The sequence below is a fragment of the Cnephaeus nilssonii genome (assembly GCF_951640355.1).
Source record: "Cnephaeus nilssonii genome assembly, chromosome: 5".
In the NCBI taxonomy this organism is placed as follows: Eukaryota; Metazoa; Chordata; class Mammalia; order Chiroptera; family Vespertilionidae; genus Cnephaeus; species Cnephaeus nilssonii.
Genome location: NC_137076.1, coordinates 106,380,978 through 106,404,321, shown reverse-complemented (window position 1 = coordinate 106,404,321; position 23,344 = coordinate 106,380,978). Strand labels below are relative to the sequence as shown.

The window sequence follows — 23,344 nt, the reverse complement described above, 5'->3', positions numbered from 1 at the left end:
GCTCCACGTCTCTGAGCTCGGGGCCCCGCGTCTCTGTGCTCGGGGCCCCGCGTCTCTGTGCTCGGGGCCCCGCGTCTCTGTGCTCGGGGTCCCGCGTCTCTGTGCTCGGGGTTCAGTGTCTCTGTGCTGGGGTGGCTCAGCAGGGGCGGGGACAGGGACAGCAGTGGGAGAAGAGGAAGCGGAGGGCGGGAAGCAGGGGGGCCAGGTAGAGATTGGGTCGCAATCCCTGGTCTGCCTCTTGTGGGGAGACCCAACCCTGGTCCCCAAGCTCAGCAGTCAGACCGGCTGTGCTTAGCCTGGCAGGCACTCCCCGGGGCCAGCGGCCCGGCCTCCGGTTTGTTTAGTCTCAGACTTGCACTTGGATTAAAGGGGACAAGGCCCTGGGGACCCCAGGCACCACGAGGCCAGGTCCCTGCAGGGAAGAGAGGGGAGCCTGCCGGCAGGGAGGGCGGAGGCCGGGCTGGGGGCCTGCGCGCCCTGCCACCTGCTCAGCCACCAGGAATTCCTCCTTCAGAGGCGGGAGCTGGCGACTGTTCCCGAAGGTACAGGGAAGCTCCTCGCAGCTTCCAGGAAATTACAAAGAGGAGGATGAGAACCGCCTGTAATTCTACCCTTACTGCCATTTGGCTTGTGTACCTTGACTTTTCTGTGAGTGAATATATGTATTTTTCTAAACACGAACAGGGTTCTCTGTACTCACGGCTTCTCGCCCTGCTCTGTGCATGTAGTTACACTGTGACATCCTTCGTGTCATTGAATGGCGGCCTGGTTCCGTCCTCCGCGTGAGTGCTGGTCCCCGCCTGGGACACGTAGAGTCGTCGGTGGTTTGGCGTGTCCGTTGCGTGGTCATGAACATCCTCCAGATTGTCCACGCAGCCCTCACGTCACAGAACTTCCCTAAAGTCTGGCGGCTAAGGGGGGGGCCTGCAGATTGGGGTGCAGCGTTTTATTTTTGACTCACCTGCCTGTTTGGGAGTCATGTTAGTCACCTGACGTTAGATCAGGAAGAAAGCCCCCCCGAGTTCTTTTCTCCCGAGTGAGGGGGAGGAGGCACGTTTAGACTTAGGTGCCTGCGGCTGCATTTTGAGGAGGAAGACGCACTCTGAGGTTCTAGGCGAAGGGTGTTAACAGTAGTTGATAGAACAACCACAGTCACCGTGGCAGCAGGACCCGTGGTTACCATTTCGTGTCTTCTGTGGCCAGAGGGTGCGCCAAGCGTTTTGCATTTGGCGTGTTGGCTCGCTTGTAATTCTCACAACAATGCTTGGGATGGTGCTGAAGCCCATGGCACGGATGAGGAAACTGAGGCTCGCCGAGAGAAAGTAACTTCCTCAAGGCTTGTAGGTGGAGTGGAGCCGGGGACCCCGGCCTTTTCCTGGGGTCTGCTTGGCAGCACTGTATTTTTAAAAGCAGCAGCAGAGCCGCTTACCGTGTGGGCATGTTTAAAACGCAGAGGTCACCGCTCCGCCGTCTGCATCAGCCGTCAGGTGGCCCGGCGCCCCGGCCACTTGCCTTTAATGACGGCACATTTCCTCCCGCGTTTCCCGCCACACTCTCTGGCTGGTTCAGGTTTTGCCTCCTGCTCTTCTGTCTCATCCTGTTGCCCGACAGCTGTGCCACCTGGGGAGGCTCTGGGCCGCGGGCCGTGGTGTGCACGCGGCCCCGGGGCCTGTCCGCATGCGCCCCGGAGCCTCGGAGTGAAGGCTCCAAAGGCTGCACGGCCTCATGTTCCCTCGCCCCTGCCTCCTCTGCAACACCAGGACTTGGCACTTCCTCCCGCCACGGGACAAAGCGGGGACGTCCATGGAGAAGGGCGGGTTTGCATTCCTAAACAGCGCCTTCCCTCCCGGGTGTGAGGCCTCCTTCTGTGGCTCCGGCGGGGGGGGGGGGGGGGCGGCGGGGGGCGGCGGGGGCGCAGGCTTCTCCGCGGGAAGCAGGGCGGCTCCCAGAAGCTAAAGGTTAAAGTTGAGCCGCTGGGATGCGGGTGAGAAGTCCTTTGCCTTCTCTCCTCGCTCTAAAACTGTTCCTTTTTATTTTTAAGGTCATTTGGGGGGAGTCTTTGCTGCCAGCCTGGCCCTTTCAGCCTGGCCTGACCCCAGAGCCCACGCTCCCCCACAGCCGCGGGCTCGATGCCCCCACCCCCCCCCCCGAGGGTCTGGGCAGAGCGGCCATGGCCAAGCCCGTGCCTCTGGCCTGGACGTGAGGAGGGTGAGCGTCCGCGCGCGTGTCCGAGCCGAGTGCGCCTGGGAGGCAGGGACCCGCGGCTCCCTCTCCGGAGCCGCCTCTGCAGCTGGACGGGTGCCGGGTGCCGGGCAGGCGGCAGAGGCGCGAGGGAACGAGGGGACGGCGCCTCGAGACCATCACAGGAAAGAGGGGAGCGGCACGTTTTCACACCCCTTGTTCACTAACCCTTTCCCGAATCGGAGCATCGGAGTCAAGCCAGCCCGAGTGGGGATCTGGCTGTTGAAATCACCCACATGTTCGTGATTAAAGAGACAGACCCGATGCAAAGATCAGGGCCTCTTAACGTGTCCCCAAAAACGACTTTACTTTTAAACGTATTTTTATTGACTTTTAGAGAGGAAGGGAGAGAGAGAGACACTGATGTGAGAGCAGAACATCGATGGACTCGCCCCACACCAGGGGTCGAGCCCGCAGCCCTTCGGTGCCCAGGACGACGCCCGGCCGCCCAAGCCCCGCTGTGGTCAGGGCCACGAGGGACAGCTTTATGTCCTCCTCTGCCCCGGCCCGGAGCTGCCTCACAGTCACGGCGCCGCTCTCCGCTCGAGGGAGGAGTCATGACATTTCCAGTCAAGTGTCTGAGACACGGCTGGCCTGGAAGATACACAGAGAACTGGACGGCCCATTGGGCGGGACGTGCACGTGGGCTAATTCTGGAAAACGTATCGATGCGAATGCTTCCCTGTGGTTCCATGACCGGCCCGGCCCTTCTCAGCCTTGGAGCCGGCCAGGCCTCCCTGCGAGCGGCCGTGGGGTGCCACCTCGTCTGGTGCGTCCTCCGTGGGGATGCCCTGGGTCTGAGCCTTCAGAGGCTGAGTCTATTCTTAGTCACTGCGGGTTTTTTTGTGTTTTTAACCAGGAAGGGCTGTTGAATTGTATCAAATGCTGTTTTCCATCTGTGGGGCTGGTCATACGTTTCCCATTATAAGCCTTTCTGTGGCGCTTGCCTGGTTTTGAACTGTTGGCAGGCAGCAAACCCACTGACTCGAGGCTTGACCTCCTTCCAGCCCAGCCCTGCGGCCCTGTCCCGCCGCCTGGGCCCTGCCCCGCGTCTGCTTCCTCCTCCCTCCGTTCTGTCCGCTCGCTTTCCTGGTCGCCGTCCAGCCTTCCAGACTGTGCGGACTCCTCCTGACTCCACAGCCTCTCCTGCCTCCCCTGCCCTCGGGGCCAGCCGGGCTGGGACTTGAACTGCCCCCTCCGGGCCTGCCCTCGGGCTGCCCTGGTCAGAGTGTGGAACTGCATCGCAGACCCCCAGCGTGGCCGAGATTCCAGGCGACCTCGACCTGGTCCCCAGGACCTCAGCACGAGCAGCGGAGGCTCTCCCTGCCTGGGCCAGTGGCGGCCAGTGGCCTCACCTTCCTGCCGGGGCCAGTGGCCGGTCAGTGGCCTCACCGTCCTGCCTGGGCCAGTGGCCGGTCAGTGGCCTCACCTTCCTGCCGGGGCCAGTGGCGGCCAGCGGCCTCACCGTCCTGCCTGGGCCAGTGGCCAGCCGGCGGCCTCACCGTCCTGCCTGGGCCGGAGATGCCGACCACATGGATCCCGCGGCTCTGCCCTGAAAGAGCTCCCCGCCCTCTTCACGTCCAGTTCCTCGCGCTCGGCCACTTCCGCGCTGCAGGGTCGTGTCAGAGCTGAGTCTCATCTGCGCTGGGAAGCTGGGCTCCCGCGGGGAGGAGGGAGCGTGTGCCAGGACACGGGAGTGGGTCTGAGGCAGGAACTCGGGGTCTTTCGGTGGAGACGTCTGGTCTCCCAGCTTCAAGCAGAGCCAAGCGCAGACTCACGGGCTTAAGACACAGCCTCCACCAGTGGGTGGGCAGCCAGCGACCAGGCTGACGTGGCCACCTGGTGACCAACACTTCACTCACCTTTTCTTCATTTAGAGATAAAATTACCTTAAAAAAACCTCATCCAGGCTGTTCTCGCTGGTTTTAGAGAGGGGGAGAGAAGAGACACAGCGTCGATGCGAGAGAGGGGCAGGGCTTACCACTCTCCTTTCTAAAAATATTTTCAGCCCCGGCCGGTGGCTCAGTGGGTAGAGCGTCAGCCTGCAGACTGAAGGGTCCTGGGTTCAATTCCGGTCAAGGGCACATGCCGGGTTGTGGGCTCGATCCTCAGTGGGGGCCATGCAGGAGGCAGCTGATCAATGATTCTCTCTCATCATTGATGTTTCTCTCCCTCTCCCTTCCTCTCTGAAACAATAAAAATATATTTTAAAAAATATTTTCAGCCCTTCCCTCACTGCCGCTGCCTCCTCCTCCTCCTCCTCCTCCTCCTCCGACACCATGGCAACCAGGCAGCAGCTGTGAGCTGGACTGAGCTGAGAGGGAGATGGGCTGGCATAGGGACCTCTGTCCTCCTCTCTGAGCCTCAGTTTTGGCATCTAGAATATGGGCACAACAAATCAACCAGGTGCTCCGGGAAGCATGAGGGGGAAGGCCGGGAGGGCCCTGCACCATCCTGCAGCCGGGGGGTCCCTGAGCCACGTGGCCTGCACTTCCCACCCAGCAGCCTGCCTGGTGCGCCCACTGCCCTGTCCCTGCCGAGGAGCCGGGGGGAGCGGAGGCGGGCGAGGCACAGACACAGGGATGGGTGTCCTGTGAGCCGGCAGTGAGAGGTCGAGGGGGTCCCCCTGCCGGGGCACAGGGCTCAGCTGTCCCCAGAACCCGGTCAAAGCCCCAAAAGGAGGGGCAAGGAGGGGCCCGTTTTCTGGGGCTGCTGCTCGGATGACGACAGACTGGCCTCAACCACCAGGAACGTGGCGCTCCCCGTTCCGGGCCGGATCTGAAATCGGGGCGTCCGGGGCTGTGCTCGGAGGCCTCCAGGGAGGGTCCTTCCTGCCTCTTCAGCCGCAGGGCGCCCCTGGCCGCATCCCTTCCATCTCGGCCTCCATCTTCACTGGCCCCTCCATCTCCACCCGACCCTCCTCCATGTTTACGTGGCCACTCCTGCCTGTTCACGTGGCCCCGCCCCTTGTTCACGTGGCTACTCACATGTTCATGTGGCCATGCCTCGAGTTCACGTGACCACCCCCTCTTGCTGGCACAGCCACATCCCGTGTGCACATGACCGTGTTAATGTAAAAAACATCCAAACCTGTAAAAAAAAATATTTTCAGCATAGGCTTTCTCCACTTGTAATTTTTCCAAGTTTTGTAGTAAGAGAAGCCCTATTTGGGAGATATTTATCCCATGCTTTTAAAAATATATATATGTTTATTGATTTCAGAGAGGAAGGGAGAGGGAGAGAGAGATAGAAACATCAATAATGAGAGATGGGGGGGTCAGTCGGGGAAAAAGGAGACATGTAAAACTTTAGACAATAAATTTATTTTATTTTTTAAAAAATATATTTTATTGATTTTTTACAGAGAGGAAGGGAGAAGAATAGAGAGCTAGAAACATTGATGGGAGAGAAACACCAATCAGCCGCCTCCTGCACACTCCCCACTGGGGATGTGCCCGCAACCAAGGTACACGCCCTTGACCAGAATCGAACCTGGGACCTTTCAGTCCGCAGGCCTACGCTCTATCCACTGAGCCAAACCGGTTAGGGCAATAAATAAATTTTAAAAAATAATGAGAGAGAATCATCAATTGGCTGCCTCCTGCACGCCCCCTACTGGGGATGGAGCCCACAACCTGGGCATGTGCCCTGACTGGGCATGGAACCCTGGCCGCCTGGTTCAAAGGTCAGTGTTGAACCACTGAGCCACACTGGCCGGGCTTTACCCCATAGCTTTATCTTGGCTCCGTGAACGGTTCATTGGATACATGATAGTGAATGTGTACACACCTTGTGGACAGTGCGGCATAAGTAATATTATGTTGTCTTGATTATATTCGAAGTCAGACTTTATTAATGTTAGGCATTCTGTTCAGGATTTGACAGACCAACCACTGGTTTAGTATTTGTTTGGGGCCCACTGTTGTATGCTGAGGGTTCTGGTTTTTTCTTTTTAAAATATTTTATTGATTTTAGAGAGACCAGAAGGAAGAGGGAAAGAGAGAGAGAAACCTCGATGAGAGAGAAACATTGTTCGGCTGCCTCCTGCACACCCCACACTGGGGAGCGAGCCTGCAACCCGGGCATGTGCCCCGACTGGGAATCAAACTGTGACCTCCTGGTTCATAGGTCAGTGCTCAACCACTGAGCCACACCAGCCGGGCTGGTTTTTCTACTTCTGTTGGAAAACACAGAGAGTGAAATGGAAAAACAGGCCCGCACTGCAGGGTGGGAGCTGAGGCCCTGGGGCAGCATTCCCAAACAGAAGGAAGCTTCCTAACCGCTTGCTCCAGGTGCAGTTTATGCACATACAGTTCTCCCACTTAAATTGCGCAATTTGGTGACTTTCAGTGAATTTACAGAGTCGTGCAGCCACCACGGTCAGTGTTAGACCAGCCTCATCCCCCGACGAGACCCCTCGGCCTGGGTGCAGTCAGTTCTTGCCCCAGCCCAGCCACCACTGATCTTTTGTCACTAGAGCTTCACCTTTTCTGGACATCCTCTCCTATATGATAAGAGCCTAATATGCAGATTGTCCCCTCGGGCGGTCATTGACCGGGAGTTTGACCGCTTTCTGTGACATTGGCTGACCACCAGGGGGCGGCGTGGAACATGGTGGGTGTCGGCGATGCGACGCCGGCAGCAGGCGGCAGTGGAGGCACTGCTTGGCCCGATGGGCCCCGATGACAGCAGACCGCGGTGGGATGGTGGAGCAGGTGAGTGGGCGGTGCCAGGCCAAGGCAGGGTGCTAGGCGAGGCTGGGGCTCGAGCTGGGCCTGCAAGGCTGGGGGTGTGAGCTAGGGCCCGATCTCCGCAGGCCACCCCCAGGGACCCCACCTGTGCATGAATTTCGTGCAGTGGGCCTCTAGTTTAACATAAACCGAGTCATGCAGTGTGTGGTCTTTTGCATCTGGCTTCTTCCATGTGTGTGGTAGCAGGTATCAGCAGTTCTTTCCATTTTTCTTACAGAATAATATTCCATTAACAGTGTGAAAACTCCTCGGAGGGTAGGCGGGGGAGGTGGGCGGGAGGTAATCAGCCAAGGACCTTGTATGCATATATGCATGGCCCATGGACACAGACAATGGGGCAGTGAGGGCCGGGGGGAGTCAGAGGGGGGACATATGTAAGACTTTAAACAATAAAGAATTATTTTTAAAAAGAGTAACATTCCTTGGTATGGATGGACCACCACTCGCTCATCCCTTCATCTGTTGATGAACATTTGGGTCGTTCCCACCTCTTTTGACTAATTGTGAACCGTGTTCCTGTGAGCATTGGTGTGCAGCCCGTGTTTAATACCTGTTTTAAGCATTGCTGGGTCACGTAGTAATTCTATGTTTAACTTTCTGAGAAACGGCTCACATGGTTTCCAGAGCTGCTGATCCGTTTTACATTCCTCCAGCAAAGTGCGAATTCCTGGTGCGTCCACACCCGGCCAGCAGGGTAGCAGCCCTTCAGGAACGGTCCTGTGGCGACCCGGTGGGGCTGAAGTGCGGTCTCATTGTGGCTTCGTCTGCGTTTCCGGTGGCCAGGACCATCTTTCCCTGTACTTGTTGGCTGTGTGTATCTTTAGAGAAGTGTTTGTTCACATCCTCTGAATTTTTAATTTGGGTTGTCATTGAGTTGTAAGAGGTCTTTATGTATTCTGGATACTAGACTCGTATGAGGTAGATGATTCGCAGATATTTTCTCCCATTCTGTAGGTTATCTTTCACTTTCTTGTTGGTGTCCTTTGATGCGCAAACGTTTTTAATTTTGTTGTTAATCCTCACCTGAGGATAATTTTCCACTGATTTTAGGTAGAGAGGGAGGGAGGGAGGGGAGGGAGAGAGACATTGATTACAGAAGACACATCGATTGGATGCCTCCCGTGTGCACCCCAACCGGGGCCGGGGATTGAATCTGCAACCCAGGTACCTGCCCTTGACCGGGAGTCTAACTTTAGACCGATGTCCAACCACCGACTCCATCATCTAATTCTGATGAGGTCCAGCCTGTTTTTCCCTTTGTTGCCTGTGCTTGGTGTCATTCTAAAAATGCATCACCAAACCAGAGTCCTGAAGATGTACCCCGATATCTTCTTCCAAGATTGTATGGGTTTAGCTGTTCCATTTAGCTCATTGGTCCATTTGGAGTTAATATTTGTCTAGAGTATGAGGTAGGGTTCAGCTTCACTTTTTTACATGTGGACACCCATTGTCCAGCACCATTTGTTTGAAAGAAATATATATGGGCCCTGACTAGGAATCGAACCAGTGACCTCCTGGTTCACGGGTTGATGCTCAACCACTGAGCCACACCGGCTGGGCTGCTCCGAAGTGTTTGTAGGCGATTCGGTTTCCAGGCTCTGCGTCCTGTTCCGTGGAGCTTCCTGCCTCTCTCCAGCTGGGCCCACATCGCTGTCCGGGCTCAGGCTGGGGCGGGGGTTTAGATCCTGGTCTTTGTGGAAGTTTATCCCGGAGGAGAGGGGCGGCGGTAACTCTGCAGGAATGCGGGGGGTGGGGGGGGGAGCAGAGTGTTTATGTTTACGGATGGATGGGAAGAAGCCTGGGAAGAGCAGTGGGAGATGACAGAGGGTGTGGCTGAGGAGGAGAAGGGAGTGAGAGCCAGGGCCGGCTTCTGTGCTGCAGGCCCGCCTCCCCAGGCAGCCCCGTGCGCTGCTGGGAAGTGAAGCTGCACTCGCCCTGGCTTTGTAAACTAGTGTGGAGGCTGGTGGGCGGCTGACCTCGAGTGGGTGTGTGAAAGCTCGTCCTCCCCCCGCTAGAGCCTGGGATTTAGATTAATTGGTGCTTTAATGTGTGCCCTCTCTTCTCTTTGGGAGTACGTTTGGGTTTAAAATGAACTAAGAAGGATTGAGGTTAAATGACCCAGGAGTCTTGGTTTTCCTGTAACGTTAGAGTCTTGGTTTTGTGTATTGATGGCCGTGTCTTCAGAGCGGTTTTAAGAAAGGGCAGGGCGGTGTTTTGTACGGGCTGGCTGGTGTGGTCAAGAGAAGCGATGGAGTGAGGTGCTAATTACAAGGAAGTGAGTGGCACTGAGAAAGGACCCAGCCGCAGGGGGGTGGGGTGGGGGGTGGGAGGGGTGCCGCCTGGCCCCCAAGAGGCAGTCATATGTCTCCACCCTCAGTGTCATCCTCAGGCTCAGGGGACAGAGCCTCGGCCTGCGGACTGAAGGGTTCCGTCCGTCAGGGCACACGCCCGGGTTGCGGGCTCGATCCCCTGGGGTGGGCGTGCGGGAGGCGGCTGTCAGCGATTCTCTCATCATTGAAGCTGCTCTCTCGCCCTCTCCCTTCCTCTCGGAAATCAGTTTTAAAACAACACTTTTCACCTCTGCTTTTCCTTCTGTCTGCATACGCGTCTCTGTTCGGGAAGGGTCGGGTCTGGGGTGGTAACGGCTGTCCCTGTGGCGGGACCGGAGCTGCTTCGCTTTGCTTCTGCCTCTCACGTGCTCTTTCTGCACGAGCACGTGCTTGCCTTTTGCAGTGAGAGGTGAAGGGTGACGGCAGGTGGGGGGTGTGACAGTGAGCGTGTGTGTGGACAGGGAGACACGGCGTTTGCAGTGAGAGGTGAAGGGTGACAGCAGGTGGGGGGTGTGACAGTGAGCGTGTGTGTGGACAGGGAGACACGGCGTTTGCAGTGAGAGGTGAAGGGTGACTGTAGGTGGGGTGTGTGACAGTGAGCGTGTGTGTGGACAGGGAGACACGGTGTTTGCAGTGAGAGGTGAAGGGTGACAGCAGGTGGGGGGTGTGACAGCGTGTGTGTGGACAGGGAGACACGGCGTTTGCAGTGAGAGGTGAAGGGTGACAGCAGGTGGGGTGTGTGACAGTGAGCGTGTGTGTGGACAGGGAGACACGGCGTTTGCGTCTTCGTGGGTTTTGGTGGTTTGGACGGCTGTGGTCACACTCTGTCCTTGCATTTCCAGGGAATGGATTTGTGTGTGGGCACCTCCCCTCCACGCAGGGGGACGGGAGTGGAAGGTCCCTCTTCACTTTGCTCACTGCAGAGGGTGGAGGAAATTGTTTGCCTGTCGGTGAAAGCCGCCAGTGAGGGGTCAGTTCACGTTAAGTTTATGCATTGGCTCATTGACGGTTATGAGCAGGCCTGCCAGAGCGCTGCGTGGAACTGCTTTTTAAAACGTTCTCTGGGGCCCGGCCCGGGTGGCTCAGTGGTTGAGCGTTGACCTATGAACCAGGAGGTCATGGTTTGCTTCTCAGTCAGGGCACAGGCCCGGTGCGGTACCACCTTCCGTAGGGGGCGTGCAGGAGGGAGCTGGTGGATGTTTTTCTCTCTCTCTCTCCCTCTCCCTTCCTCACTCTAAAAAAAAATCAATAAAAACATATTAAAAGAAAGTTCTCAGCAAGCGGCAAGCACGCTGCGTATTTGGAGCGGAAGTGACTGCGGTGCCGAGAAGCAGTCTGGAGGAGCGGCCGGCCTGGCCTCCCGACTGGGGTCCCTGAGGGAGCTCCTGCGGGGGGCCCCCGGGGTCTCTGGTGCCGCTGCACCCCCACCCACAGTCTCGCACACGCACCGTGCCCGTGGGTAGAGCCCTCCTCCTCGTAAGCCCGGCTGTAAGAGCTCCTGGCGACAGCATGCCACTCAGGGAACTGAGCCACTCAGAGAAGGACGAGGACCGCATGACCTCACTTGCATGTGGAATCTAATGGGCAAAACAACTTAACAAACAAAATAGAGAAACAGATACACAGGACGACTGACAGCTGTCAGGGGGCGGGGCTTGGGGAGCCGGTGAAACAAAGTGAAGGGATTAGGCAAACACACACCTACCTGCACCCATAGAACACACGGACCAGAGGGCAGCGTGGTGCTAGCCAGAGGAGGGGGGGCGGGAGCCGGCAGCGGGCGGATGGCGGTGGGCGCGGCGCCGTGGGCAGGTGACGTCCTCCTGACTCGTGCACTTGGGACCTGTGTGGTTTTGCGAACCAGCGTCACCCCAGTGAATTCAGAAATAAGTCAACTAGATAAAGACACAGATAAAACCGCCTCTGCCTTCCAGCAAGGCGCCTGCGGAGCTGAGCGGAGCCAGCCCGCCTCCCGCACCCGGCCTGGCGCTCGGTCCCGGCCAGGGTGCCCGGCTGCTCCCCACGCCCTGAGGTGTCTGATGCGCGGCTGTCGGGCAGCTGACCCGATGGAGCCCCCTCCGTCACTCACCAGACGCAGCGTTAGTTTATGTTCCACAAGAAGAAGAAAGCTGCCCGTAAACCCAGACTTGACTTCTCCTCCCTAAGAATGTTCGCTTACACTGATCCAAAGAGTTCAAGTGTATCTCAGCATTGGTTCTGTATAAACGTCACTCTCCTGTGTGGGCAGGACACGTTGGCCCAGGGTAACTCCCAGCCAGCCCCGCCCTTCCGAGGGGCCCGTCGGCGGGGGTGGTATCTGTGTTTCTCCGCAGGGTGCTGTCCCCGGGGCCGCCAAAGGCACGGGGACACACTTCCTTAAAAGAAAGCTTTGCCTTTATTGTTTCTGGAGTTTTCCAGATTCTGCGGGTTCTCAGGCCGAGGCTCTCCGGGCCTCAGCCGGCAGGCGCCAGGGCGGCACCAGCCAGGCCGCCGCTTCGGCAGACGGCTGGCTCCTGAGCGTGTTTTGCACAGAAGCCGCGAGGAGCGCAGGCCCGTGTGCCTCAGGCGGTGACACGCGTGTGTGCAGGTGCGAAGGCAGTGACTGCTACGTGTCTCAGTTGATTTCGGAGATGTTCTCAGTGGCCATCTTAAAGCTAACGAAGCACATTATCCCATTGGTTCAAGCTTGTTAATTATGTGAGTCAAATCTGTATCTGCCCCCCTTCTTTTGCCTTTGATGGGAAAATTACATTTTTACATGTACACCTGTCACTTTTTGCCTTATACATTCTGAGGCCATTTTCTTAGATGCATATAAATTCAGACTTGTTAATTGTGTGGTTCATTAAATATGTGATTATCTAGTGATTTTTATCTTAACCTGGTTTGCCTGTGTTACTGTAAGGGGCCAACTTTCTTTTATAAGGTTTGTCTGGTGTATCTCTCTACCCTCTTCCTTCAGTTGCTAGCTATTCTTACATTTTAACCTTTTGCACCCGGATGTCGAGTGTGACTCGACACGGTTAGCATTAGAATAAAGGAATTGAGAAAAAAGCAAGCGAGTGCAAAGGGTTAAACATGCTGCTTGTAATTGTCCTCGTTTGCTTCTTTATGTCCAGGTTTTAAACCTTGTCCTTTTCCCATCTCTGTTCACTGTAAATGTATCAAATGTTTTTGACCTCGCAACAAAGTATTACAGTGTGATTGGCTTAAAACCACACTGGTTACCGTCCTCTCAGACCTGTGTGTTGGCTGGCTGGTCAGGCCTGCTGGTTGGGGCCTGCTGGTCGGGCGGCCTGCTGTTCGGGGGGCCCGCTGGTCAGGCCTGCTGGTTGGGGCCCGCTGGTCGGGGGGCCGGCTGGTCAGGCCTGCTGGTTGGGGCCCGCTGGTCGGGGGGCCGGCTGGTCAGGCCTGCTGGTCGGGGCTGCTGGTTGGGGTCTTCACACCTGGATGAGTCAGCCAGCGGCCAGGGGTCCTCGCTCACCTGTCTGCGGCCTCAGCTGAGGGGCTGTGACAGCGGGGTGTCTGGGACTCTGCCGGTGGTTTCTGTCCACAGTAGAGGTCACGCTCCAGGCCGCTGGCCGGGCTTCCCCAGAGCACGTGGTTCGGGGTCCCAGGGTAGCAGGGGCTCGGGACCCCGCACAGTGTTCCTTAAAAGGGCCCACCTTCTCCTGGTCAAAGGAGGTCCCAGAGCCGGTCTGGTTTCCGCGGGGGACAGACTCCTCCACGGGTAAGCAGGTCATGACGGGTCAGAGAGAGCATGTGGCCGAAGCAGGAATGGCCAGTGCCGCAGAGGCGACTCGTTAGCAAGAGGCCGTATGAACAGCTCTGTGTCAATAAAGAAATTCAGCGACTGCACGTTCCACGCCCCGGCCACCCTCGCCGCTGCACTGGGGCTCCCCGTCCTCCCGGAGGGACCCGCCACCCATCCTCCGAGGGGACCCGGCCTTCTCAGGAAGGACCACCGCCAAGATCTCCGTGTCCTTCCTCCCTGTACCCCACTCCTCCCCGCTGCAACGTACACGCATTTCCCGATCACTCAGCGCGCGTGCCCGCCCCGCCGTGACAGGTGTGGGTGCAGGGGAGGCCGCCGCCTGCTCCTCGGCTCCATCTTACTCGTGAGCTCGTCCCTGTCACAGGCGGAGGTCGGCCTTGCTCCTGACTGCGGGGTCCCGTGTTACCAGCGCCGGCACTCTGCCTTCCCTGCCCGTGGGATCGGGTGGGTGTCTGGGGTCCCGTGTTACCAGCGCCGGCACTCTGCCTTCCCTGCCCGTGGGATCGGGTGGGTGTCTGGGGTTCCATGTTACCAGCGCCGGCACTCTGCCTTCCCTGCCCGTGGGATTGGGTGGGTGTCTGGGGTCCCGTGTTACCAGCGCCGGCACTCTGCCTTCCCTGCCCGTGGGATTGGGTGGGTGTCTGGGGTCCCGTGTTACCAGCGCCGGCACTCTGCCTTCCCTGCCCGTGGGATTGGGTGGGTGTCTGGGGTCCCGTGTTACCAGCGCCGGCACTCTGCCTTCCCTGCCCGTGGGATTGGGTGGGTGTCTGGGGTCCCGTGTTACCAGCGCCGGCACTCTGCCTTCCCTGCCCGTGGGATTGGGTGGGTGTCTGGGGTCCCGTGTTACCAGCGCCGGCACTCTGCCTTCCCTGCCCGTGGGATTGGGTGGGTGTCTGGGGTCCCGTGTTACCAGCGCCGGCACTCTGCCTTCCCTGCCCGTGGGATTGGGTGGGTGTCTGGGGTCCCGTGTTACCAGCGCCGGCACTCTGCCTTCCCTGCCCGTGGGATTGGGTGGGTGTTTGGGGTCCCGTGTTACCAGCGCCGGCACTCTGCCTTCCCTGCCCGTGGGATCGGGTGGGTGTCTGGGGACAGCGCGGCGCGCGCCTGGCTGAGCGCCTCAGGGGCCGGCCCGCGCGCAGGTCGGCCTTTCACGGTGGCGTGGCTTTTCCTTGTAGTGCCCGAGGACCTCTCCTCCGAGGAGAGGGAGGAGCTGCTAGACATTCGTCGAAGGAAAAAGGAGCTTATTGATGACATCGAGGTAAGAACACCTGTGTGTTTGCTCTTGGGAAAACCCTGTAGCTTCACGAACAGTCAACACTGGTACCGTGTGTGTCCGCCTCTGGGCCACAGGACGGAGCGGAGAGCCTCCAGGTGGGGGGCAGACCCTGCTCTCCCGCAGACCCCCCCCCCCTTGGAGCAGCAGGAAGTGACACCTGACGCCACGGTCCCGAAAGTCTTTTCTAGCGCTCGCTGGTTTGGCTCAGGGGATAGAGCGTCGGCCGTAGACTGAAGGGTCCGGTCCCAGGTTCGATTCCCATGTGTCTCTCTCACATGGATGTGTCTCCCTCTCTCTCCCTCTCTCTCTAAAAATCAGTGGGGAAATATCCTCAGCTGAGGAGTAACAACAACAAAAAGTCTGTTTAAAAGCCGCAGCCACGTGCAGACGCATTGCTCTCTGAATGTGAGACCTTTGGGGGGCACAGCCCAGCACCCAGCGCGCTGCCCGCCGATTGGGCACCGGCACCTTGTGAGGGAGCGCCCGCTCTGGGTTCTAGCTGTGCACAGGGCCTGCCAGCTGTGCGAGCTGCACGACGAGGAAACAGGCAGACGAACCGGGTCCCCCCCCCACTGTGTCCTCGGGGCGGGGCGGCCCGCGGGAGCAGCGCGGGTAAGCTGCAGCCTCAGGGACTGTCTGCGGTCGGTCGTTGTAAAAAGTATCCAGAAGCCGCTCCTTTGTGGAGCCTCCATCGCTGCCAGGCCAAAGCAGACGCGGCCTCCGAGGCCCTGGCCGCCCCAGGCCGGCCCAGACCGACCCTCCCTGGGAGCCCGCGTGTTCAGTCCGAGGGTCGGCACTCGGCATGACAGGGACCCTCATAAAGGTGTCCTGTGCTGGAGGGTAACTCCTGACCCTCGTGAAGGTGTCCTGTGCTGGAGGGTAACTCCTGACCCTCGTGAAGGTGTCCTGTGCTGGAGGGTAACTCCTGACCCTCGTAAAGGTGTCCTGAGCTGGAGGGTAACTCCTGACCCTCATAAAGGTGTCCTGTGCTGGAGGGTAACTCCTGACCCTCGTAAAGGTGTCCTGTGCTGGAGGGTAACTCCTGACCCTCGTAAAGGTGTCCTGTGCTGGAGGGTAACTCCGGGGCTGCTTCTTCCGAGGTGGCCCTGCATTCTCGGAGACACAGGTCCCCGGCAAAGGTGCCTCGGCGGCAGAGTAAGGATGTTTAGGTGAATGGTGTGGCATTAGAACGCGGTGCCTGGGGAGTCTGAGCTCGAACCACCGGGTTTGAGCTGAGAGTGCTGAAGCCTGGAGAGGTTAGGCGGGTGACGAGGCCTCTCGGTCAGTAAGTGGAGCCACGTGGAGGGACAGGGAGTGTCCTCTGGTGTCCTGGGCGTGTCCGAGGGCCAGGGCAGGCTCTGTTGTTGCCCGCGGCTCTGTCCATGGTGCTTCGTCTCAGGCAAAGCGATGGAAGTGATGGGAATCAGCCTCCGACGGGGCGGGCGGGGCACGGACCCTGTTCTAAATGCCTTTGAGCTTCCCGATGTCCTCCCCAGCGTCCCTTCTTTTTTACTGATTTCAGAGAGAGAGGGTGAGGGGGAGAGAGAGAAACATCAATGATGAGAGAGAATCATGGATCGGCTGCCTCCTGCACACCCCCCACTGGGATCGAGCCCACAACCCAGGCCTGTGCCCTTGACCGGAATCGAACCGTGACCTCCTGGTTTGTGGGTCGATGTTCAACCCCTGAGCCATGCCGGCCGGGCCCGTGACCCTTCTTGATTTCACCCACGAACTGCAGAACCCACCTGGCGACTAGAGGGGGCCGGGCAGAGCGCTGCTCGCTCCTGCGTGGGGGCGGCTGTTTGTCCAGACCCGGTGCCCAGGGGAGCGGGGACGCAGCGCCCGAGGCCAGCACCCCTGAGTCCAGGAGAGGAAGGCAGGACCCACCCACCCCCCAATCCTGCCTCGTCTTGCAGAGACTGAAGTACGAGATCGCCGAGGTCATGACCGAGATCGACAACCTGACATCGGTGGAGGAGAGGTAAGCGGGCCCGGGGCGGCGGCGGGCTGGGACCGGCCCCTCGGTCCCCCTCCGCCGGGAGCAGCGGGGCCTCCGTGTGACGGGACGTGCTGCTCGCACCTTGGCGGTCCCCGAAGGCCTGGCAGCCGCCACCTCCCGGGCGGGCTTTGGGGGCCGGGCCGCAGCGCTGGGCGCGCGTCCGCTCACGTGTCCGGATGTTTCCACGCACAGCAAAACGTCTCAGAGGAACAAGCACATCGCCATGGGACGGAAGAAGTTCAACATGGACCCCAAGAAGGTAAGAACGTGTCCGTTTCTGGCTGCGAGGCGCTGACGGGCTGATCCGAAAGGCGCCTCCACAGGTGGCCGTTCCACCTCTGAGAACAACGGACTCGGTGTGGAGTGTTTACCGAGGGAGAGGCTGCGGGAACGGGGAGGACAGCGCCCGTGAACTGGTCCCGGGACCGAAAGGCCTTTCCACGGAGGTTCTGAGCGAGGGTGGGTCTGGGGAGCCGGGCCCCCTGCCCCCGGGGGAGCCAGGCTGGGGCGTGAGGCTCGGGGGGCAGAGGGGATCCCGCGGGCAGAGTGGGCCTACGGGTCTTGGGGACTGGGTGGTCCGAGTGAGAGGATGCTTCCTGTCCGCCCCTCAGTCCCTGGGAAAGACCGAGCGTCCGCCCAGACGTCAGCCAGGGCCTGGTCTCTCCCCAAAGCGATTTCCTACAAAAACACCCCAACACAGTGGCGCCTGCCACGTGTCGCTGCTTGTCCTGAGCTCGAGCTACAGGGCTGAGCAGAGCCGTGAAGCCTGGAGCGCCTGGCTCAGAGGAGAGAGGGCCCCCGGCGACCGCAGACTCCGAGCTGGCTCCTCTCGTGCCTCGCTGGACTGTAGACGGCATTTGCTCTTACGTGCGCGCGCGCGCGTGTGTGTGTGTGTGTGTGTATATGTGTGTGTGCGCGCGCGCGAGTGTGCGTGGGTGTGGCATGGAGCCTCTGTACTCGCTAGTTAAGGATTTGTTCATTCAGCGAGTGGTTGCTGGTTGCGCGGTCCGGCCTGTAGACGCGCTCACAGGTGCAGCGCCGGGGCCAGCGTGGACATGCGTGCCCGTTGCTGTCCGTGGGTGCGGATTGCCGTCCCCTCAGGTCCAGCCTGTGTGCAGCCGGGAGGCTGCTGGTGCGGCGGGCGTGTTCTCGCCACTGCGCACGCCCTCCCGCTGGCCCGGCCCGCTCGTGGGCGTCCGTCGGCCCCGCTTGGTCGGTGGGAGCGAGTGCGCTTGGTCACGATGAGACACGGGGCCCGGACGGGTTTTCTCTCCTGAGAAGCTGAGCTGAGAGTGGAGTTGTGAGCAGATGTCACGAGCCCCGGAGCATCTCGGGAGAGAGACCCTCTAACAAGAGGCTGCTGTGGAAACGGGGCCTCGCTCTTTAAAGAGCAGCACAGGTAGCCCCCCCCCCCCAATAAGTTCACGGATAAGTTCACACCTTTTCTTTTTGGATTTTAATTTATTTCAGAGAGGGAGGGAGAGGGGGAGAGAGAGAAACATCCATGAGGGAGAAGCATCGATCGGCTGCCTCCTGCACGTCCTTTACTGAGGATTGAGCCTGCAGCCCGGGCATGTGCCCTGACTGGGAATTGAACTGTGACCTCCTGGTTCATAGGTCGGCGCTAACCACTGAGCAACACCGGCCGGGCTAAGTTCACATCTTGCTCGCGAAACGCACGAGGACATACGTGTGTGAGCGGGGCTATGGCTCCCACAGGTCCTCTCTGTCGGCTTGCCGCCTTACTTCCCAGACGTCGTGTGTCCGATTGGCGGTGATCAGGTTAACGGTGATGGAGAACTGTGCGAAGGAGGCACTTTAATTAACGTGCTCCGTCCTTACAGCCATTTTCTTTCCCGCTTCACTGCTGGGGAAACCGAGGCACAGAGCAGCCAGGGAGCCGGCCCAGGGCCGAGCCGGAGCCGGAGCCACGGCCCCTTGGAGCTCCGCCGGCTCGCGCTGCGTGTCGGGGCCGAGGGCAGCCCGGCGTCGTGGGGAGGCCCCCCCGCAGGCGTGGCTCCGCACCCCTCGTCACGGAGGCCGTGAGCGCCGTCCACGCTGGCTGGGGTGGGGTGGCCATGGAGCCCGGGCCTGTGCGGGCTGCAGGGCTTCGCTGGGCAGTGCCCACGCCCTCTGGTCCTGGCTGGTTCCGAGGAGCCCCTCGTTCGGAGGCGGGAGGGAGCCGCACGCGGGCCTGGGAGACCCTCTGCCTGGCTGCGGGCGCCCGTCCCCTCCGACCAGGCCCTGCCCTCAGGCCTCCTCTGACCCAAGCCACCGCCCGAGGCCCGCCTCCCAGGACCGTCACGTGGGGTGGGGGGCAGGGCCTCCACACGTGAAATGTCGGGGGGCACATTCAGTTCCTCCCAGCGATGATCTCACATCCTCAGACACGTTCACAGTCACCCGCCCGGCGGCCGCAAAGGCTGTTGTCGGGGTGAGCGCGTGCTTCCGGCCAAGGAGAGCGTTGGGCTCACGGGTGACACGGAGCGAGGCGCTTCCGTGTGTTCGGTGCGTTAGGTCCCCGGAGGCAGCTAAGGGGATCGGCAGACGGACGGGGCCCAGCACGGACGCCGAAGCCCTGGAGCCTCTGCTCGGTGCTCCCGGCGGCCCCAATGCCTTCACAAGTGCACAGTCTGCCCTCGTGGCTCAGTGCGTCGACCCAGGAACCAGGAGGTCACGGGTTCGGTTCCCGGTCGGGGCACGTGCCGGGTTGCGGACTCAGTCCCCAGGAGGGGTGTGCAGGAGGCAGCCGACCCATGATTCTCTCCCATCACTGATGTTCCTCCCTCCCTTCCTCTCGGAGATCATTAAACGCACATAAATCTGTGACGAGCGGGAGTCCTTTGTCAGGGGCCAGCCCCCTCAGACACAGCAGGTGTGGGCACAGGCCCTCAGGAGGGCCGTCTAGGCTGCCCCCCTTGCTGAGCTCACACGAGCTGTAGGGTGCGCCCCCAAGCGGGGAATCGGGGGCACTTGGGCCACCAGCCAGGCCATGCCCTCTGGGCCGCATCCCTGAGGAGGAGCAGCACATGGCACAGAGGCCGGCGCTGCACGCCCACCGCGTCTCCTGCCCGCGGCCCGTCCCGGGGGCTCCAGGACGACCCGGGACCGGGGGCTCCAGGACGAACCGGGACCGGGGGCTCCAGGACGAACCGGGACCGGGGGCTCCAGGACGAACCGGGACCGGGGGCTCCTGGACGAACCGGGACCCGGGGCTCCAGGACGAACCGGGACCGGGGGGCTCCTGGACGAACCGGGACCCGGGGCTCCTGGACGAACCGGGACCCGGGGCTCCTGGACGAACCGGGACCCGGGGCTCCAGGACGAACCGGGACCCGGGGCTCCAGGACGAACCGGGACCGGGGGCTCCTGGACGAACCGGGACCCGGGGCTCCAGGACGAACCGGGACCGGGGGCTCCTGGACGAACCGGGACCGGGGGCTCCAGGACGAACCGGGACCGGGGGCTCCAGGATTAACCGGGACCGGGGGCTCCTGGACGAACCGGGACCGGGGGCTCCAGGACGAACCGGGACCCGGGGCTCCAGGACGAACCGGGACCGGGGGCTCCAGGACGAACCGGGACCGGGGGCTCCTGGACGAACCGGGACCGGGGGCTCCAGGACGAACCGGGACCGGGGGGCTCCTGGACGAACCGGGACTGGGGGCTCCAGGACGAACCGGGACCGGGGGCTCCGACCCCTGAGCCCCGGCCGGGCCCGTGTTACTTGAGCTGTGTCCGCCCGGTCAGTGCGCGCTCCGCTCCTCAGGGCATCCAGTTCCTGGTGGAGAAGGGCCTGCTGCAGAGCGCCCCGGAGGACGTGGCGCAGTTCCTGTACAAAGGCGAGGGCCTCAACAAGACCGTCATCGGGGACTACCTGGGGGAGCGGTGAGTAGGGGGCTGCACCACCAGCCTGGCCACCCCCCTCGGGGCCTGCACTCTCGGGGGTGCTCCCCCCCCCAGCTTTCAGCCCTGACGTGGGAGCGCTGTGGGTGCGGCCTCCCGGCCCCGGGACGTGCCACCTTCGGGGTCGGTGACCGTCTGCCACCCTCACTCGCAGCCGGTCCCCTACAGAGTCCCCTCTGCACCAGCCTGCACACCGGAGACCCTAACTCTGTCACAGGAAGTGACAACACAGGCTGGTCCTAAGGTGACGGGCATCGGCGGCGGGCGGGGGGCTCAAGCACCTTCCTCTCTCTCCAGGGACGAGTTCAACATCAAAGTGCTCCAGGCTTTTGTCGAGCTCCACGAGTTTGCGGATCTCAACCTCGTCCAAGCCTTAAGGTGAGCGTGTCGTCCGCCGCGCCCCCCGCCCCCCAGAGGAGCAGGCGTGGCTGGGCGTCCCAGGTCACTCAGAGAGGCCCCGGTCGCTCAGCCGCGCGTCCTGTCCTGGTCCGGGCGCCACTCCTGTGCTGGGAGCACTCGGCCGAGGGGAGGGGCCGGCGCAGGGCGGGCTGTGCTGTGTTTGGAAAACTGCCTGGGAGGGAGGTGCGGGGCGCAGTCACCGTGGCTGGGAGGGAGGTGCGGGGCGCAGTCACCGTGGCTGGGAGGGAGGTGCGGGGCGCAGTCACCGTGGCTGGGAGGGAGGTGCGGGGCGCAGTCACCGTGGCTGGGAGGGAGGTGCGGGGCGCAGTCACCGTGGCTGGGAGGGAGGTGCGGGGCGCAGTCACCGTGGCTGGATCCCATTTCTCGGGGCCGCTCAGCCTCTGGCCAGAGCCTCAGGGTCCTGACTGGGGCAGGTGTCGGTGGGTCCCGGGCTCTGCTGCCCTCCCAGCCCGTCCTGTCCCGCCCGGGGAGGAGCACTGTGGGGCGCGTGGTGGGCACTGAGGCCCCGACCCCCACGCGGCGCGGGAGGCCCAGGCTGGACCCTGACGGCGGCCTGGTCTCGCTCCCCAGGCAGTTCCTGTGGAGCTTCCGGCTCCCCGGCGAGGCCCAGAAGATCGACCGCATGATGGAGGCATTCGCGTCCCGCTACTGCCTGTGCAACCCCGGCGTCTTCCAGTCCACGGGTCAGTGATGGCGATGGCGGCGGCGTGTGCGTGGGGCGCCGCGCTGGGCGCAGACAGCCCTGCTGGGCCCCAGGCCACGCTCCGGCCCGCGGTCGCCTCTGACACAGAAGCCAGACCGGCCTCTCGCTCCGGCCGCTGAGCCCGCCCTCTGACCTCTTGCAGACACGTGCTACGTGCTGTCCTTCGCCATCATCATGCTCAACACCAGCCTGCACAACCACAACGTGCGGGACAAGCCCACGGCCGAGCGCTTCGTCACCATGAACCGCGGCATCAACGAGGGCGGGGACCTGCCCGAGGAGCTGCTGCGGGTGAGCGGCCAGCCCTGCCCCGCCCTGCCCCCGCCCTGCGCGGCCGCCAGCCTCAGGAGGGTCTCGTCTCCGTGAGCGTGGGCAGCACCAGCACCGACCTGAGAGCATCTCTAGCGTGTCCCTCGCCGCCCCGTGCCCCGGGCTGGCCGCCGCCCCTCCCCTGACCTGGCCACCGCCCCTCCCCCGGGCTGGCCACTGCCCCTCCCCCGGGCTGGCCACCGCCCCTCCCCCGACCTGGCCGCCGCCCCTCCCCCGACCTGGCCGCTGCCCCTCCCCTGAGCTGATGCTGCCCCATCCCCGGGGCCGGCCGGCTGGGAACCGGCCTCCGCTGAACCGGGCGCTGCTGCTGTCCTCGCAGAACTTGTACGAGAGCATCAAGAATGAGCCGTTCAAGATCCCGGAGGACGACGGCAACGACCTGACCCACACGTTCTTCAACCCTGACCGCGAGGGCTGGCTCCTGAAGCTGGGTGGGTGGCGGCTGGGGGGCTGAGGAGGCTGCATGTGGAGGCAGGGGGACAAGAGCCCAGCCCAGGGCCAGAGAGGTCAGGGGGAGACCGGTGGCTCTGGGCTGAGGAGCAGCTTGAGCAAAGGCCCCGGGGCCCGATGTGGGAGCTGGGGGTGGGCCTGAGGTCCTTGGAGGGAGCAGCAGAATCTTGGGGAGGCACGTGGCCAGACCCTTGGGACAGGGACCGGGAGGGGTGGGGGTGGGGTGGCAGCCTGTCTGGGAGAAGGGGAGACCCAGCCGGACCTGCCCTCCCCAGGCCTGGCCTCAGGACAGACGTCCGATCCGTGAGGGGTCCCCGAGGGGTCTCCAGGGTCGGTCCACTGACACCAAATTCCAGCAGTGGGGTCCCTCCCGCAGCCGCCTCCCCTGGACCTCTGCAAACCTCAGAGGCGGGGAGCCCTCGTGCCTCAGCCCGGGATGACCAGGGGGCGGGCCAGTGTCCCCCCACGTCCCCCGTGACCCCAGGCCTCCGTGCAGGGATGGCTGGCTTGTGTGCTGTGGAGGAGGGCCCGCTCCCCGAGGACCGAGGCCACCTCGGGGGTGACGGGGCAGGAAGAGCCCCCTGCTTGTGCCCCTGGGTGGCGTGTCAGGCCCACCCTGCGCGTATCTCTTAGTTGGTTTGTAAGCTCTGTCGGGAGCAGGGCTAGAACCGGAAGCCAGTTTGTCTGCTGAATGTTTAAGGGTAAAAAAGATTTCTCTGCCATAGAGAAAGGCGTAGACACAGTTGAGCTGTGTGTTTACGTGCGTGTCCCAGATCTTGTTAAGAGATTAATTCAATCTAATAATTCCCGGGCCGAGGAATAATTGATTTTGATGGATCCCAGGGCCGCGCAGAGCTCGGTCATGTGATCAGAGCCCTGACGGGAGGGATTGAGCCCTGGGCGGACGGCCCGCTGCCATGCGGTGTCATTTCCATGTGGGGAGTTAAGCCCATTCCTCACGACTAACTTCCAGGAGGGGCGATGGGAAAGCGATTGTCTGGGTGCCTCCGGAGGCTGAGAGGGCGGAGGCAGGCCCGGGTAGGGGTGCACACGGGACCCAGCAGAGCCCGGGCCTCGCGCCCACGTGTCGCCAGGTGGGCAGGAGCCGTCCGAACGGCCCAGGCCATGCGGCTTGTCGGGACTCGGCTGAGTGTTGGACC

At 61.5% G+C, this 23,344-nt stretch overlaps 1 protein-coding gene across 2 annotated transcripts in view; it reads left to right on the top strand.

The window, feature by feature from the left end:
- The window catches only part of CYTH3 (cytohesin 3), a 48,955-nt gene that overhangs the window by 21,585 nt on the left and 4,026 nt on the right, over positions 1-23,344 (top strand). For both annotated transcript variants that reach the window (XM_079770807.1, XM_079770806.1), the window contains exons 2-9: positions 14,273-14,355; positions 16,293-16,357; positions 16,568-16,634; positions 20,145-20,263; positions 20,579-20,659; positions 21,272-21,384; positions 21,547-21,695; positions 22,054-22,165. In XM_079770807.1, coding sequence (XP_079626933.1) covers positions 14,273-14,355; positions 16,293-16,357; positions 16,568-16,634; positions 20,145-20,263; positions 20,579-20,659; positions 21,272-21,384; positions 21,547-21,695; positions 22,054-22,165 — 789 coding nt within the window. The remainder of the gene's footprint in view (positions 1-14,272; positions 14,356-16,292; positions 16,358-16,567; positions 16,635-20,144; positions 20,264-20,578; positions 20,660-21,271; positions 21,385-21,546; positions 21,696-22,053; positions 22,166-23,344) is intronic.